Source organism: Scyliorhinus torazame, chromosome 5 (genome assembly GCF_047496885.1).
Source record: "Scyliorhinus torazame isolate Kashiwa2021f chromosome 5, sScyTor2.1, whole genome shotgun sequence".
NCBI lineage: Eukaryota > Metazoa > Chordata > Chondrichthyes > Carcharhiniformes > Scyliorhinidae > Scyliorhinus > Scyliorhinus torazame.
Genome location: NC_092711.1, coordinates 139,145,990 through 139,165,110, shown reverse-complemented (window position 1 = coordinate 139,165,110; position 19,121 = coordinate 139,145,990). Strand labels below are relative to the sequence as shown.

Here is a 19,121-nt window from a genome sequence, read left to right as displayed (position 1 = left end):
GCTTCGGGACATCCTTTCCTGCAGCATATGAGGTAGACAACGTTGGCCGAGTCATTAAAGACATTGACATCCTTTGCTCCCTCAGCTCGACACATTTCTTTCTCTGGCTAAAAGGATGGTCTCTTTCCCAATGTTCACAATTAAAGGGCTGCTTTCCCCAGGAGATGGCTGACATTTAAGGGGACAGGAAAATAATTTTTAAAAATTCATTCACGGGACGCAGTTGTCGCTCGTTTGGTCAGCATTTTTTGCCGATTCCTCCAATTCGGAGGGCATTTAAAAGTCAACCACTATATGGGTTGAGTTAAGAAACACCAAGGGGCAAAATACATTCGTAGGGGTGGTACACAGACCCTCAAACTGCATTGGTAACGTTGGGAGTAGCATTAGACAGGAAATCAGAGATGTATGCGATAAAGGAACATCTGTAATTAAATTTGACTTTAATCTGCATATAGATTGGGTGAGTCAAATTAGTCACAGTACAATAGAGGAGGAATTTTTCGAATGTATATGGGATGGTTTTTTGGATGTTTTTTTGGTTGAGGAACCAACAAGGAAACTGCCCATCTTGGACTGGGTGTTGTTCAATGAGAAAGGATTTGTTGGCAATCGAGTTGTGAGAGAACCTTTGGTGATGTGTGACCATAATATGCAGCACGGTAGCATTGTGGATAGCACAATTGCTTCACAGCTCCAGGGGCCCAGGTTCGATTCCAGCTTGGGTCACTGTCTGTGCGGAGTCTGCACATCCTCCCCGTGTGTGCTTGGGTTTCCTCCGAGTGCTCCGGTTTCCTCCCACAGTCCAAAGATGTGCAGGTTAGGCGGATTGGCCATGATAAATTGCCCTTAGTGTCCAAAATTGCCCTTAGTGCTGGGTGGGGTTACTGGGTTATGGGGATAGGGTGGAGGTGTTGACCTTGGGTAGGGTGCTCTTTCCAAGAGCTGGTGCAGACTCGATGGGCCGAATGGCCTCCTTCTGCACTGTAAATTCTATGATCTATGATAATATGATAGAATTCTTTGTCCCCTTTGCTTCCCTTCCCCCCTTTTTCTCATTTTACCTCTCTCCCACCCATGTCCCCACTCCCCCACATCTCCATCTGTCACAACTTACTCTCTGATTTTAGTTTCTCTGCTGTTTGGCCGTTCACACCTTATTGTCTCTGGGGACTGCCGTTCGCACTCTTTTGCCTTGATTTCTGTGGCTATGACTCTTCTTTCATTCCCTCGCCCCACAGTACCATGTGGTTCTTTACTGCCATCTGCTGGTTGGAGGTCGTATCTATTAATATTTATATGATTGCTAATGCATATCATCACCATGAAGGGGGCGATAGTGGGGAGCAGTGGGAGGGGAATGGGAGTTGGTTATCTATAATGTATGAAGGAAAGGGTGGGTCTGGCCGGTTTTCCACTTGGGGTTTGATTCAAAATGAAGGGGAGTGGCGATTTTAATGAACAGCCGGTGTTGGTAAACGTGTATGCACCAAATTGGGATGATATGGGTTTTATGAATGGGTTGCTGGCAGCGATCCCGGATTTGGCCACTGTGATGAACGGTTACTGTACTACTGTCCCCTTGTCCTCATGTAAGGCGATGTCCCCTTTAAGACCGGGCTTGGAACCCTGGGGGACTCTGCCTCCGGCTCCGCCCACCTGGGAGCCGTATATAAGGGGCCGCCTTGTGGGCGGCACCCAGTTATTACCCGTCTCAGCACCAGGCTAGTTCTTAGCTTATTAAAGCCTTCTTTACCGTTTACTCTCTAAGCGTCGTTATTGAGGGTGCAACAGCCACAAAGCAGTTGATCATGTGAATAGATTTTAACTGTGTCCTAGAGCCGAGGGTGGATAGGTCGAGCCCCAGGTCGATGGGTAGGGTGCGAATGGAAGGGAGCTGGTGGGTTTATGGAGAGGATGGGTATGCTGGATCCATGGCGCTTTCAGAACCCAGGAGGAAGGGAATATTCCTTCTTTTCACACGTCTATAAGGTGTATTCAAGGTTTGATTACTTTGTATGAGTTGGGAGATTTAGGTTGGGGTGGAGGGAGCAGAATGTGTGAGGATAGTTATCTCGGACCATGTGCCCCACTGGCTGGAGATTCGGGTTCGATCGAGACGAGAGCAGAGGCCGGGGTGGAGGTCTGATCCGGGGTTGTTAGCGAATGGAGGTTTTTGTGATAAGGTACGGACGGTGATTAAGCAGTATGTGGAGTTGAATCCAAATGGGGAGGTATCAGCAGCCATTTTTTGGGAAGCTCTAAAGCCACTGGTCTGGGGGGAAATTATTTTGTTTAAGGCTCGTGCGGATAGGGAAAGGAGGGAGGAACATGACTGTCTAGTGAGCGAGATAGTGGAGGTGGACAGGAAGTATTCGAGGGTGTCCACTGCGGAGGGATTGGCGAGGAGGAAAGGGTTGCAGAGGCAGTTTGACAGGCTGACAACGGGGAGGGCAGTAGGGAAATTACGTAAGGCAAGGGGGGTGAAATATGAGTATGGGGAGAAGGCGAGCCGCATGCTGGCGTACCAGCTGCGGAGGCAGGCCGCGTCCAGGGAAATATTGAAGATATGGACTGCGGCTGGGCATGTGGTGTCGGAGCCTGGGAAGATAAAGAGTTTCGGGAGTACTACCTGTGTCTTTAGGAGGGGGATATGGGGCGGTTTCTGGACGAGCTGGAGTTTCCCCAGGTGAAGGAAGCAAGAGGCAGGTGTTGGAGGAGCCCCTGGGGCTGAGAGAGGTGCTGTGTATTATCAGGGGTATGAAGTCAGGGAAGGCCCCAGGGCCGCCTGGGTACCCGGCGTAATTTCATAAGGAATTTGCGACGGACCTGGCACCTCATCTGTTGGGGGCATTTATTGAAGCGCTGGCGAAGGGGGAGTTGCCGGAGACAATGACACCGGCAGTAATTAGACTAATCCCGGAAAAAGGGAAGGACCCGGCGGACTGTGGGTCGTGTAGGCCCATATCACTATTGAACACGGTGTGAAAGCATTGGCTACTGTTTCATGTCCTAGACAGAGAGACCTTAAAATCTTTGTCCAGGCTGCTTGTATTCTCCATTTGTATCTATAGCAAAGTCGCCATAGTCCCAGATGACCATAGGCTGCTTTCCCCTTTGCGGGGGAGAGCTGCCTGGTGGTGATTTAATCTGACCATCACCACACCTCAGGCGAGGGGCAAGGTAGAGAAAGTGGGCCTTCATCAATAACCTCAGCCAGTACGGGAATTGAACCCACGCTGTTGGCGTCACTCTGCATCTCGGACCAACTGTCCAGCCATCTGAGCTAAACCGGGCCCAGTGTATATAACTGAACTGATAATGAGCAATATACTGAACCCTATGTGGGAGGAGGACGTGAGAAATCTGGAACTGACAGACAATCTAAATTATGGAAGGGGAGGCAAATAATTTCAAAATGAAATTGGATCGGCACGTGAGGGGAATAAACTTTCAGGGGAACAGGGACAATCCACCTAACCTGCACTTCTTTGTGTTGCCAAGGGTGGAGGGCCCGTGCTAACCACTGTGCATGGTGCAGTGGTATTATCACTGGCTCAGTAATCCAGAGATCCAGGATAATGTTCTGGGGATAAAAGCAAATTACTGCAGATGCTGGAATCTGAAACAAAAACAGAAAATACTGGCCAATCGCAGCAGGTCTGACAGCATCTGTGGAGAGAGAAGGGAGCTAACGTTTGGAGTCTGGATGACTCTTTGTCACAGCAGATGCTTTGTAAATGCTCTGGGGACCAGGGTTCGAATCCCACCACAGCAGATGGTGCAATTTGAATTCAGTAAAAGTCTGGAATTAACAGTCTGATGATGACCATGGAACCATTGCCGATTGTCGTAAAAACCCAACTGGTTCGCTCATGTCATTCAGGGAAGGAAATCTGCCGTCCTTACCTGGTCCGGCCTACATGTGACCCCAGGTCCACAGCAATACACAGAAATGTTTTTTTTAATGTATTTTATTACAAACATGTATTAAAACAGGTTACAGCAAATAGACAGCCCGGGAAACATACTTCCCAGCAATCAACTATACAGATTGTCCAACCGTTTCCCATTTCTCAAATGCCGTCTCCGCGTCCATGGATACCACCACCTCCGGTACCAGAGCCCCCGACAGATTCATCACTACATTCAACAGCCGTCTTATATTACTCGCGAGCTGCCTGCTCTTCACGATGCCTGTTTGATCCTCTGCAACCACCCGCGGGACACACTCCTCCATTCTCCCCGCCAACAACTTAGCCAATTAAATCGTACCTTAACAAGAATTGGCAGGGGATATATTGGGTGGATTGAGTGTTGGATGACTTTTGGGAAGGAAGAGGATTGAATGTTCATAGAAACTAGAATTGTCTGTTCTGAATTTCTATCCCGTACTGACAGTGATGATTTTGTAAACTCCTTTTACAGGATCTCAGAAGGTGAGGATTTACAGACAGAAATCTCAAAGCAAACTTCACGTCAACATCCGACAGCGTCGCTCAATTCATCGGGACTTGAACATCATCGGCCTTTAAATCTAGAAGGAGAAATGTTTGTCTGTTCTGTCTGCTTCAGAATGCTTTAAACATCAGTGTGACTGGAAAAGCACCGAGACACACGCACCCGAGTGAGAGTGTTCCAGAGCACTGACTGTGGAAAGAGCTTCAACCAGGAACACAGCCTGAAAACACATCACACCATTCACAGCGGGGAGAGACCGTACACGTGTTCTCTGTGTGGACGAGGCCTCAACTGGGCGGTGAACCAGGAGAGACACAAGGACACCCGCACCATGAAGAAACCGTGGAAATGTGGGGACTGTGGGAAGGGATTCAGATCCCCATCACAACTGGAAGCTCATCGACGCAGTCACACTGGGGAGAGGCCGTTCACCTGCTCTCGGTGTGGAAAGGGATTCAAGCACTCATCCAGCCTGCGGACACACCAGCGAGTTCACACCAAGAGGCTGTTCACCTGTTCCGAATGTGGGAAGGGATTCACTCGGTCATCTACCCTGCAGACACACCAGCGTGACCACATTGGCAAGAGACCATTCACCTGCTCTGAGTGTGGGAAGGGATTCCTCCAGTTGTATAACCTGCAGACACACCAGCGGGTCCACACCGGGGAGAGGCCCTTCACCTGCTCTGTGTGTGGGACAGGATTTGCTCGGTTGTGCAACCTGCAGACACACCAGCGAGTCCACACTGGGGAGAGGCCATTCACCTGCTCCCAGTGTGGGAAGGGATTCAGTGAGTTATCCAACATGCGGGTACACCAGCGAGTCCACACCGGGGAGAGGCCCTTCACCTGCTCGGACTGTGGGAAGAAATTCTCAAAGTCATCCAACCTGGTGTCACACCAGCGAGTTCACACTGGGGAGAGGCCATTCACTTGCTCTGTGTGTGGGAAGGGATTCAGCGATTCATCCTCCCGGCTGACACACCAACGAATTCACAGTAAGGAGAAGCCGTTCACCTGCTCCGAGTGTGGGAAGGGATTTACTCGGTCAACCTACCTGCTCAAACACCAGCAGGTTCACATCGGGAAGAGGCTGTGATACGATCTCTTATTTTATCTTCAAATAAGAGTCCTAGCCTCGGTGTTTGGAGGAGTCCAAAAATACAACTTTATTTGCTAATCATTCACCTTAGTTCTCTTCAATAGAAAAACTAAATCAAAACTTTGATCAGATAACACATCAAAACATAATAAAGAGAGTTAGTAAATAAATAGATGGTTCAGAATTTCTTCAAGTATAAGTTCAGAATAAAGCTTTAATCATGAAGCCTTATTCTTAAAGAAATTCTGATGAATGGTCTAATCCCTCATTTACTCTCATTGGTTTCTAATTCTCAGCTGAAGCTTCCTGATTTATTCAAATAACTGTCTATCACTTAGAAAATGATGTGTTATCCAAGCATTGGTCAATTCTTAAGATTTACGAATCTCCATCAAATTCATTAAATGTCTACGTGTCCCCGTCACGTGTACCAATCCTACAAATAATAGGTGCTGGCATTAACCTTGCTGTTGCTGAGGCTTTGATACATTTTCATTACAGATTGTGTTGAGGAACAATGGTTTATTAATTACAAGGGGCTTTGATACAACTTTTCATGAAACAGTGTTAGATTCCAGCTTAGCAGTTCTTATTTATTATCTGAAACAATGACTATCTTTCCACATTAGCCTTGTGGATATTCCATTCTCTGTCTGTGCACTGAATTAAGAAATGTACTGCATCAATTCTTAAAGGCACCAATAAATCAGTGAATCAATAAATCAGTGAATCAATAAATCAGTAAATATCAGGCCGTTCATCTGCTGTGTGTGTGGGAAGGGTTTTCCCTGTTATCCACCCTGTGCAGCTACCAGCGAGTTCACAAGTGATGACAGGGGTTGGACTCTGCTGTTATTGCTGCTGTTAATCACACCCAGGACTGAACCATGTCCATTCTGACACTTGGTGAAGTGGGAGGGTCAGAGGGTTTCTCTCTGCTGGACTCAGTGAGGGGCTGAGGAGATTTATGAGAACGGCACCAGGGATGAGGGACTTCAGTTAGTTGGAGAGACCGGAGCAGCTGAAATTGTTCTTTCAGACCATGGCGTCATTCGGGAAGGGAAGAAGGCCATTCGGCCCATTGATCCCATGCTGGCTCGGTGTGGAGCAAACCGGTCAGTCCCATTTCCCTCAAGTGCCCATCCAAATTTCAATCTGAAATTGTTCAGGGTGTCTGCTTCACGGCAGCGAGTTCCAGGTCATTACCACTCACTGTGTACCTCCCCCCAGCATTTGTTGCCCATCCCTAATTGCCGCTTTAGGTTGTGGGTGAGGCACCTTTTTGAACTGCTGCAGTCTGTGTGGTGTCGGTGACACCCCGGTAACACCCACAGTGCTGTCTGGGAGGGAGGTCCAGGATTGGGACCCAGCCACAGTGAAGAACAATGATATATATATATCGTGCTAAAGCTTAAATGTGTGTCCCCCTCGTCCGTGTCCCATCAGCTAATGGGAGCAGCTTTTCTTTGTCTTGTCCACCTACATCCAATCTCCCCTCAACCTCCTTTGCTCCAAAGTGAACAAGCCCGGCTTCTCCGTCTGAGCCTTGTGGTTAAAATCCCTCCTCCAGAGAACCACCGAACCATCGAGAAGTTACAGCCCAGAAAGAGGCCATTCGGCCCATCTTGTCCATACCAGCCCGAGAAACCCACGTGCCCTTTCTAATCCCAGCTTCCTGCATCCGGTGCAGTTGAATGAGTCAGTGACTGGTGAGGTGCAGCCACTGTCTAACACAGCACAGTTGAATGAGTCAGTGACTGGTGAGATGCAGCCTCTGTCTAACACAGCACAGTTGAATGAGTCAGTGACTGGTGAGATGCAGCCACTGTCTAACATAGCACAGTTGAATGAGTCAGTGACTGGTGAGGTGCAGCCACTGTCTAACACAGCACAGTTGAATGAGTCAGCGACTGGTGAGATGCAGCCACTGTCTAACACAGCACAGTTAAATGAGTCAGTGACTGGTGAGGTGCAGCCACTGTCTAACACAGCACAGTTGAATGAGTCAGTGACTGGTGAGGTGCAGCCACTGTCTAACACAGCACAGTTGAATGAGTCAGTGACTGGTGAGATGCAGCCACTGTCTAACTCGGCACAGTTGAATGAGTCAGCGACTGGTGAGGTGCAGCCACTGTCTAACTCGGCACAGTTGAATGAGTCAGCTACTGGTGAGGTGCAGCCACTGTCTAACACAGCACAGTTGAATGAGTCAGCGACTGGTGAGGTGCAGCCACTGTCTAACACAGCACAGTTGAATGAGTCAGTGACTGGTGAGGTGCAGCCACTGTCTAACACAGCACAGTTGAATGAGTCAGTGACTGGTGAGATGCAGCCACTGTCTAACACAGCACAGTTGAATGAGTCAGTGACTGGTGAGGTGCAGCCACTGTCTAACACAGCACAGTTGAATGAGTCAGCGACTGGTGAGATGCAGCCACTGTCTAACACAGCACAGTTGAATGAGTCAGTGACTGGTGAGGTGCAGCCACTGTCTAACTCAGCACAGTTGAATGAGTCAGTGACTGGTGAGGTGCAGCCACTGTCTAACACAGCACAGTTGAATGAGTCAGCGACTGGTGAGGTGCAGCCACTGTCTAACACAGCACAGTTGAATGAGTCAGGGACTGGTGAGGTGCAGCCACTGTCTAACACAGCACAGTTGAATGAGTCAGTGACTGGTGAGGTACAGCCATTGTTTAACTCAGCACAGTTGAATGAGTCAGTGACTGGTGAGATGCAGCCACTGTCTAACACAGCACAGTTGAATGAGCCAGTGACTGGTGAGATGCAGCCACTGTCTAACACAGCACAGTTGAATGAGTCAGTGACTGGTGAGGTGCAGCCACTGTCTAACACAGCACAGTCGAATGAGTCAGTGACTGGTGAGGTACAGCCATTGTTTAACTCAGCACAGTTGAATGAGTCAGTGACTGGTGAGATGCAGCCACTGTCTAACACAGCACAGTTGAATGAGTCAGCGACTGGTGAGATGTAGCCACTGTCTAACACAGCACAGTTGAATGAGTCAGTGACTGGTGAGGTGCAGCCACTGTCTAACACAGCACAGTTGAATGAGTCAGTGACAGGTGAGGTGCAGCCACTGTCTAACACAGCACAGTTGAATGAGTCAGTGACTGGTGAGATGCAGCCACTGTCTAACACAGCACAGTTGAATGAGTCAGCGACTGGTGAGGTGCAGCCACTGTCTAACACAGCACAGTTGAGTCAGTGACTGGTGAGGTGCAGCCACTGTCTAACACAGCACAGTTGAATGAGTCAGCGACTGGTGAGATGCAGCCACTGTCTAACACAGTACAGTTGAATGAGTCAGTGACTGGTGAGATGCAGCCACTGTCTAACACAGTTGAATGAGTCAGCGACTGGTGAGGTGCAGCCACTGTCTAACACAGCACAGTTGAATGAGTCAGCGACTGGTGAGATGCAGCCACTGTCTAACACAGCACAGTTGAATGAGTCAGTGACTGGTGAGATGCAGCCACTGTCTAACACAGTTGAATGAGTCAGTGACTGGTGAGGTGCAGCCACTGTCTAACACAGCACAGTTGAATGAGTCAGTGACTGGTGAGGTGCAGCCACTGTCTAACACAGCACAGTTGAATGAGTCAGCGACTGGTGAGGTGCAGCCACTGTCTAACACAGCACAGTTGAATGAGTCAGCGACTGGTGAGATGCAGCCACTGTCTAACACAGCACAGTTGAATGAGTCAGTGACTGGTGAGGTGCAGCCACTGTCTAACACAGCACAGTTGAATGAGTCAGTGACTGGTGAGATGCAGCCACTGTCTAACACAGCACAGTTGAATGAGTCAGCGACTGGTGAGGTGCAGCCACTGTCGAACACAGCACAGTTGAATGAGTCAGTGACTGGTGAGATGCAGCCACTGTCTAACACAGCACAGTTGAATGAGTCAGTGACTGGTGAGGTGCAGCCACTGTCTAACTCAGCACAGTTGAATGAGTCAGTGACTGGTGAGGTGCAGCCACTGTCTAACTCAGCACAGTTGAATGAGTCAGTGACTGGTGAGGTGCAGCCACTGTCTAACTCAGCACAGTTGAATGAGTCAGCGACTGGTGAGGTGCAGCCACTGTCTAACACAGCACAGTTGAATGAGTCAGTGACTGGTGAGATGCAGCCACTGTCTAACACAGCACAGTTGAATGAGTCAGTGACTGGTGAGGTGCAGCCACTGTCTAACACAGCACAGTTGAATGAGTCAGTGACTGGTGAGATGCAGCCACTGTCTAACACAGCACAGTTGAATGAGTCAATGACTGGTGAGATGCAGCCACTGTCTTACACAGCACAGTTGAATGAGTCAGCGACTGGTGAGGTGCAGCCACTGTCTAACACAGCACAGTTGAATGAGTCAATGACTGGTGAGATGCAGCCACTGTCTTACACAGCACAGTTGAATGAGTCAGCGACTGGTGAGGTGCAGCCACTGTCTAACTCAGCACAGTTGAATGAGTCAGCGACTGGTGAGATGCAGCCACTGTCTAACACGGCACAGTTGAATGAGTCAGTGACTGGTGAGGTGCAGCCACTCTCTAACACAGCACAGTTGAATGAGTCAGCGACTGGTGAGGTGCAGCCACTGTCTAACACAGCACAGTTGAATGAGTCAGCGACTGGTGAGGTGCAGCCACTGTCTAACACAGCACAGTTGAATGAGTCAGCGACTGGTGAGGTGCAGCCACTGTCTAACACAGCACAGTTGAATGAGTCAGTGACTGGTGAGGTGCAGCCACTGTCGAACACAGCACAGTTGAATGAGTCAGTGACTGGTGAGGTGCAGCCACTGTCTAACACAGCACAGTTGAATGAGTCAGTGACTGGTGAGGTGCAGCCACTGTCTAACACAGCACAGTTGAATGAGTCAGTGACTGGTGAGGTGCAGCCACTGTCTAACACAGCACAGTTGAATGAGTCAGCGACTGGTGAGGTGCAGCCACTGTCTAACACAGCACAGTTGAATGAGTCAGCGACTGGTGAGGTGCAGCCACTGTCTAACACAGCACAGTTGAATGAGTCAGTGACTGGTGAGGTGCAGCCACAGTCTAACACAGCACAGTTGAATGAGTCAGTGACTGGTGAGGTGCAGCCACTGTCTAACACAGTTGAATGAGTCAATGACAAACACACACTGGACCAAAAAACTCCCGTGTGACTCGTCCAATTTCTTCAGCGTGATCACCACCTTCAGCCTCAGAATTTCCTGTGTCACTTTGAAGACCCTGACCGGAATTCTCTGATGGTCGGGATTCACTTTGCCCGCTGACAGCGCACTTCCAGCAGGGCTTTGCGGCGGCATGGGGTGGTTTCAATGGGAAATTCCGTTGCTAAGCAATGGGAAGATAGAAACCCACCGCCAGGGAACGCTGTGCAGCCGAGGAGCACGTGGCTGGGCGACCGGAGAATCTCGCTCCCTGATTTCCTGTTTGAGAAGTTCATCTCGATGATATTTTGAGTCAGCTCGGAATCACGTAAATTGTTCCCCAGTGTGGTAACTTGAGCCAACAAATAAGCTAGTCGAATGTGTTGTTTAAAACAAAATTATATCAGTAAATAACAAAATTTAACAATCGCAATAACTTAGCAGACTGTAATAACATGAAAACAGTAATAATCATGAAAACAGGAGCAGTAATAAAACAGGTCTTGTTTCCAGGTCATCACTTACTGACTGCAACATCCCGCCCAAAGCCAGCACATGCTCAGAAACCTCATCAGACACCATTAAAACAATTACAGAGGAGAAAGACATGTAAGAACCTCTGTATTCAGAATGACACTCTGTAACACCCATTCATTACTGGGGTTCATTCACTCAATCGTGCTGTTCCAATCCTGTCATTTGTTGCGATATCCAGATCTGCGAAAGATGCTTTCACCCCGATTCGAAACCTGCCAAAGGTTCCCAAACTGGCTTCCAGGGTTCCGCGGCAGGCCAGGCTGATCTGTACTGTTATGGACCAGAGTGTAGAGAACCCCAAAGTGTATCATGGAGTTCACCTGACCCACAGCTTTTACTAGATTGTGGTACGGGGAGCTCACGGCCCACTCTACAGGTGTGGTACAGCAGAAATGGAAAAGTATTTTTTAAAAGCAAAACAATGTTTATTCTATGAACTCAAGTTGACCTTTTTAAAACATCCAGTGAACATCTTAGCAACCATTAATTCAAATACAACCCCCAAAGAATACAACACTAAGTAATCCTTAATAACTTCCCAAACAACATCCAGAAGACTTACAAAAAACATAACCTTTAACAGAAGCACGTTAGGTTAAAGTCACTACTCAGAACATTTATAATTCTGAATTCACCAAATGATCAAGAGATACTCTTTTCATGGCAGAGAGATCAACAGTACACCTGCTCTGTCTGGCTTCAGCTCCAACACTGAAAACGAAACCAAAAAGACACAGACACACCCAAGCTTTTCTCAAAGTGAAACTAAAAAACAGAGCCAGCGCCCAGCTCCACCCACACTCTGACATCACTGCAGTAAGATGAGCAGCCAAACATTTCTTAAAGTGACATTCTCATGACAATACAACTTGAGTTTGATGCTGTTTCCCGCTCATACAATCCGAGGTTGGCTTCCCCAGAATGCAGCCTCTGATTGGATGTGCTGGAAACATCCAGGATGAGCGTGGATAGTGGAGCGATGGGGCCTGCAAGAGGGAGTTGGATCTGCGAGAGGGAGTGATGCCTCAGAGATGAAACTGGGAGGCCTGGGCCTCAGAGAAGGAGCGGTAGGGTGGAGGTGGTTAAGACAGGCCTCGGAGAGAGCGAGTTGGGCCTCGGAAAGAGGTTTACGGTGTGATATGAGAGCAAGTGAGTGTATGTTTGAGATGAGTGTGTGAGAGAGATAATGAGTAAATGTGTGTAGGAGATAAGAGTGAGTGTGTGAGAGGACTGTGGCAGAGGTGAGTGCACATGTGTGTGAGAGATCAGTGCGTGTGGGAGATCAAAGTATGTGAAAGATGTGTGTGAGAGACAGAAATGTGTATGAGAGAGAAAGATTAGTGTGTAGAGGAAGATGAAGGAGAGGAGTGTGTCTGAGAGATAATGTGTGTGTCTGGGAGATGAGTGTGGTGAGACAGAGAAGTGTGTGTGTGAGACAGAGAAGTGTGTGTGTGAGACAGAGAAGTGTGTGTGTGAGACAGAGAAGTGTGTGTGTGAGACAGAGAAGTGTGTGTGAGAGATAAAGATGAGTGAATGTATGTGAGAGGAGTGTGTGGGAGAGGAGTGCATGCGAGGGAGAGAGAGATAGAGATGACAGTGTATGTGAAGAGAGATGTCTGCGTAAGAGAGTGGAGTGTGTGTGTGTCCAATATGAGAATCCAGGACTCCAGCAGGACTCTCCATTTGAACCAAAGGAGGAGGAACATTAAAAATGGCAAAAGGTACCTTTTTTAATAGGAATAAAAATAAGAGACAGACAGAACTTCTATGAATTATTTTTTTCTATATTTGTACATATTGCGAGAAAACAATTTTTTTGCGGCCATGGAGGAGTAGGTCGCACATTTGATAGCTCCCGCCATTGATGGAACAATGGGGAGACAATCTGGTGCCACGGGTGTAGCCACGTAAAATGGCTGCTTCCCGATTAGAATGGTCAAAACCCCGATTTAAAATGGCGAACGAAAGAGGCTGATGGGAAAATCAGCCAACAGGACTCAAACGGACAGCTGCAGGTAAAACAGTGTATTCGCCTCTGGGGAAGTCGGCCCAGACCGATACCTGCAGCCATCAACATCACAACAACCCAGCCATCTGCATTTTAATCAGCCATCCCGGGAACAATTGCTACAAATTAGCAATTGAAAGCCGACCCAGACCTTTTGGCGCCAGCAGGGGCTAACACAAAGAAAGGTAAACGACCACCCCCCCCGATCAAGGAATCGCTCCAGTATTGGAGAATATCGAACCAAGTGATTGGGACCAAGTCCAATCACTTGGAACCAGGTACAAGATCCGCCCCGAGAGGCGGGAAGCCCCTGGGGTCTATAAGAATAGGGGCCAAGTTCAACTCGACCCTCCTTCTCCTGCTCGTAACCTTCGAGACCCTTCGACAAAGAAAACTGTAAGTGTTACTCCTCCAACGATCGCTACCAGATAGACACTCCTGACTATCGACTTGTACCTGCCTTTGAATCCCGCAGGCTCAGAACCAATTCGAAAGACCATTCGTTTCCCTGACCTGGTGGGCCATTTCCAAAGTTAAGTATTGGCCTTTAGTGGTAGGTAGTAGTCTAGAAGTACGATTATTGTATAAGTATTTATTGCTGTATATAATAAATGAGCGTTGATTTAACTTTTACTAAGCGGTGTGTTGCATTATTAATCATTACTTGGACTTGAATCACGTGGCGGTATCAGAAATATACCTGCCGACTCATGAGCAAAGGTGACAGAATAAGAATAAAGTAAACTAAGGCTAAAACGAGCAACAAGGGCGAGAGCTATCAGGTCAGCTAGGTCAGCTGACTCACGAAAGCACACTGGGGGGGCGGGCAGGTGATAAGCTTGGGCTTGATATGGGAGGCGCATTTGAGGGGGCTGAAGGTGGACGTGGCAATCTTACAAGAGACACACCTTTAAAAAAAAAAGATTTAGAGTGCCCAATTATTTTTTCCAATTAAGGGGCGATTTACCGTGGCCAATCCACCCACCCTGCACATCTTTGGGTTGTGGGGGCGAAACCCACACGAACACGGGGAGAATGTGCAAACTCCACACGGACAGTGACCCAGAGCCGGGATCGAACCTGGGACCTCGGCGCCGTGAGGCTGCAGTGCTAACCACTGCGCCACCGTGCTGCCCTACAAGAGACACACCTAAAGGTTACAGACCAGACTAGATTGAAGAAGTGGTGGGTTGGACAAGTATTCCACTCAGGGCTGGACTCAAAGACCAGGGTGGGTAGCGATTCTGCTTAATAAACGGGTGGCATTCGAGGCAGGGAGAATCGTGTCAGACACGGGGGCAGGTACATAATGGTGAGTGGGAAGCTGGAGGGGGTGCGGGTGGTACTCGTGAACGTATATGCTCCGAATTGGGACGATGTGGAATTTCTGAGGCGAGTGTTAGGTAAGATCCCAGACTTAGAGTCGCATAACCTGATTATGGGAGGGGACTTCAACACAGGAATTGGACCGGTCAAAATCCAGGACAGGGAGGAGGCCGGCCGCGGCAAAAGAATTGAAGGGGTTTATGGACTAGATGGGGGGAGTAGACCCAAGGAGGTTTGCACGGTCATGAGCGAAGGAGTTTCTTTTCTTCTCCCATGTCCAAAAGGTATACTCTCAGATCAACTTTTTTGTTCTGGGCAGGGCTCTGCTACCGGGGGTGGTGGATACTGAGTACTCGGCAATCGCAGTGTCGGATCATGCCCCGCATTGGGTGGATCTGCGGGTTAGTTTGGAGCGAGGACAACACTCGCTGTGGAGACTGGATGTGGAGTTGCTAGCGGACAAAGCGATCTGTGGGCAGGTGGACAAGTCCATCCAGTATTACCTGTAAAAAAAATGATACGGGGGAGGTCTCTGCAGCAACGGTCTGAGAAGCTTTGAAGGCAGTGGTCAGAGGGGAATTAATCTCGATACAGAGAAAAGGCAGAGCGGGCTGAGAGGTATAGGCTAGTTGGGGAGATACTCCAGGTGGACAGGAGATACTCGGAAGCCCCACACGCGGGGTTACTGAAGGAGCGGCTGAGGTTACAGGTGCAATTTTGGCTGTGGATCAGTTGAGGAAGGCAAGTGGGGCGATCTATGAGTACGGGCAAAAGGCTAGCAGAATGTTAGCGCACCAGCTCAGAAAAAGGGGGGCGGCCAGGGAAATAGGGAGAGTAAAGAGTAGAGGTGGGATCACAGTCCTGGACCCAGTGGGGGTGAATGAAGTGTTCAAGGGCTTTTACAGCAACTTATATGAGTCGTAACCCCCGGCTGCGGTGGAGGGGATGAGGCAGTTCTTGGGTCAGTTGAGTTTCCCGAGGGTGGATGAGGATCTGGTGGAAGGGCTGGGAGCCCCAATTGAGATTGAGGAAATAATGGAGGGGTTGGAGGGCATGCAGTCGGGCAAGGCCCCGGGGCCTGACGGCTACCCGGTGGAATTTTATGAGACGTTTTCAGAGATATTGAGCCCACTGCTGGTGAGGGCATTTAATGAAGCAAGAGAGAAGGGTGTCCCCCCCCCCCCCCCCCCCCAACAATGTTGCAGGCCTCGATTTCATTGATCCTGAAACGGGAGAAGGATCCAGAGCAATGCGGGTCATACAGGCCGATTTCTCAACTGAATGTGGATGCCAAACTGCTGGCTAAGATACTGGCCACAAGGATAGAGGATTGTGTCCCGGGGGTGATAGGGGAAGACCAGACGGGATTTGTAAAGGGCAGGCAACTCAAGGCTAATGTTCGAAGGCTTCTAAATGATGCCCTCAGAAGGTGAGGAGGCGGATGTGGGGTAGCGATGGATGCAGAGAAGGCTTTTGATCGGGTGGAGTGGGATTACCTGTGGGAGGTGCTGGGAAAGTTTTGGTTTGGTGAGGGCTTTATTGATTGGGTGCTGTTGCTCTTTCAGGCACCAGTGGTGAGTGTGCGTATGAACCAACTGAGGACAGTGTATTTTAAACTACACCAAAGGACGAGCCAAGGGTGTCCCCTCTCCCCGTTACTGTTTGCGCTGGCCATGGAGCCATTGGCCATGGTGTTAAGAGCCTCTAGGTACTGGAAAGGGCTGGTTCAGTGGGGGGAGGAGGGGGGTGGAACACCGGGTCTCGCTTTACGCAGATAACCTGCTCTTGTATATTTCAGACCCGTTTGGGGGGATGGGGTAAGTTATGCGGATCTTAAGGGGATTTGGCAATATATCGGGGTATAAATTGAACATGGGGAAAAGCGAGATGTTTGCGATCCAGGCAAGAGGACAGGAGAAGAGACTGGGAGAGCTGCCGCTTAGAATGATAGGGAAGAGCTTTTGGTATCTGGGAATCCAGGTGGCCCGGGAATGGGAGGCACTGCACAAATTAAACCTATCCCGGCTGGTAGAACAAATGGAAGGGGACTTTAAGAGATGGGACATGCTCCCACTATCACTGGCGGGGAGGGTACAGACCGTGAAAATGACGGTCCTCCCCAGATTTCTGTTTGTCTTTCAGTGCCTCCCCATCTTCATCCCAAAGGCCTTTTTCATGCGGGTGAACAAGGTTATTTCGGGCTTTGTGTGGGCGGGTAAAACCCCGGGAGTAAAGAAAGTGTTGCTAGAGCACAGTCGCGGGGGAGGGTGGGTTGGCGCTGCCGAACCTCTGCAATTACTACTGGGCGGCGAATAGAGCCATGATTCGGAAGTGGGTAGTGGGGGAGGGGGAGGTGTGGGAGCGGATGGAGGCGGCGTCATGCACAGACACCAGTTTGGGAGCACCGGTAACGGCACCTCTTCCGTTCTCGCCGGCCCGATACTCCACAGGTCCGGTGGTGATGGCGGCTCTGAGAATCTGGGGGCAGTGGAGGAGATATACGAGAGTGGAGGTGGCATTGGTGTGGACCCCGATTTGTAATAACCATCGGTTTGTACCGGGTAGGCTGGATGGTGGGTTCCGGAAATGGCAAAGGGCAGGAATTAGGAGGATGGGGGATCTATTTATAGACGGGAGCTTCCCCAGCTTGAAAGCCTTGGAGGATAAATTTGAATTGCCGGCAGGCAATGAGTTTAGGTATTTGCAGGAGCGAGACTTCTTGAGAAAGCAGGTTCCGGCCTTTCCGCTGCTGCCGCCATGGGGGATACAGGACAGGGTAGTCTCCAGTACCTGGGTGGGAAAGGGGAAGGTATCGAACATCTATCAAGAACTTATGGAATAGGAGGACACTCCAGTGGAGGAGCTTAAGGGCAAGTGGGAGGACGGGCTAGGAGGAGAGATAGAGGCGGGTCTGTGGGAGAATGTCCTCAGCAGGGTTAATACATCCTCATCATGTGCCAGGCTTAGCCTGATACAATTTAAGGTAGTCCACCGGGCACACATGACAGTGGCTAAGATGAGCAAGTTATTCGGGGTAGAGGACAGGTGTGCGAGGTGCGCGGGAAGCCCAGCAAATCATGTCCACATGTTTTGGGCATGCCCGGAGCTCAGAGGGTTTTGGCAGGATTTCGCTAAGGCAATGTCCATGGTACTCAAAACACGGGTGGTGCCGAGTCCGGAGGTAGCGATCTTTGGAGTGACGGAAGATCCAAGAGTCCAGGGGGCAAAAGAGGCCGACGTCTTGGCCTTTGCCTCCCTGGTAGCGCGGAGACGGATCTTGTTAATGTGGAGGGACTCGAAGCCCCGAGTGTGGAGACCTGGGTTAGTGACGTGGTTGGGTTTCTCAGTCTCGAGAAAATAAAGTTCGCCCGAAGAGGGTCAATGTTAGGGTTCACCCGAAGGTGGCAGCCGTTCGGCGACTTTCTCGGGGAAAATTTAAATGTCGGCAGAAGCAGAAATCCAAAAATGGGTGGGGGGGGTGGGGGGGGGAGTTGTTGTTGGGGGTGTGAAGTTTGTGATGGGGGTGGAAATGTGTATTGTGTCATGTTACGTCGCTGTTATTATTATTAAAAAATGGCAAATACCCTAATAAACATATTTTGTAAAAATGAATACATTGAAGGGGAAGCTAGATACAGACATGAGGGAGAAAGGAATAGAAGGAGATGCTGATGGGGGAGATGAAGAGGGCTGGGTGGAGGCTCATGTGGAGCATTAATACTGACAGAGACCAATTGAGCTGACTGGCCTGGCCCTGTGCTGTAGACTCAATGGAACAGAGACAAATGTATTTATTTCAGATCTACCTGTAATGGGGGAAAAACACTATTTACTATTCAGGATAAAATAAGTGTCCTTCATCGGCTTTTGTGGATCATTTCAGTGGAAATGTTCTCTCCCAGGCTCAAAGAGCATCAGCCCACTGGAAGCAAAGTTGTGAGACCGGCCAGTCCAGCAGAATGACACGCACCGACCCTCCCACTGCACCAAGTGTCAGAATGAACATGGTTCAGTCCTGGATGTGATTAACAGCAGCAATAACAGCAGAGTCCAACCGCTGCAATCGCTTGTGAACTCGCCGGTGTCTCTGCAGGCTGGATAACTGAGTGAATCCCTTCCCACACTGAGAGCAGGTGAAGGGCCTCTCCCCAGTGTGAACTCGCTGGTGTGTCAGCAGGGTAGCTGTCTTGGTGAATCGCTTCCCACACGTGGAGCAGCTGAATGGTTTCTCTCCGGTGTGAACCCGCTGGTGTTCCTGCAGGCTGGATGAATGAGTGAATCCCTTCCCACATTGAGAGCAGGTGAACGGCCTCTCCCCGGTGTGAACTCGCTGGTGTTCCTGCAGGTTTGATAACCGACTAAATCTCTTCCCACACCGAGAGCAAGTGACTGGCTTCTCCCCAGTGTGAACTCGCTGGTGATCCTGCAGGGTGGATGCATGAGTGAATCCCTTCCCACACTGAGAGCAGGTGAAAGGCCTCTCCCCAGTGTGAACTCGCTGGTGTCTCAG

At 49.5% G+C, this 19,121-nt stretch overlaps 1 protein-coding gene across 1 annotated transcript in view; it reads left to right on the top strand.

Annotated features, from left to right (window-relative positions):
* The window catches only part of LOC140421893 (uncharacterized), a 60,195-nt gene extending 53,595 nt beyond the window's left edge, over positions 1–6,600 (top strand). The window contains exon 4 of the mRNA XM_072506861.1: positions 4,799–6,600. Coding sequence (XP_072362962.1) covers positions 4,799–5,560 — 762 coding nt within the window. The 3' untranslated portion in view covers positions 5,561–6,600. The remainder of the gene's footprint in view (positions 1–4,798) is intronic.
* Positions 6,601–19,121: the final 12,521 nt, after the last annotated feature.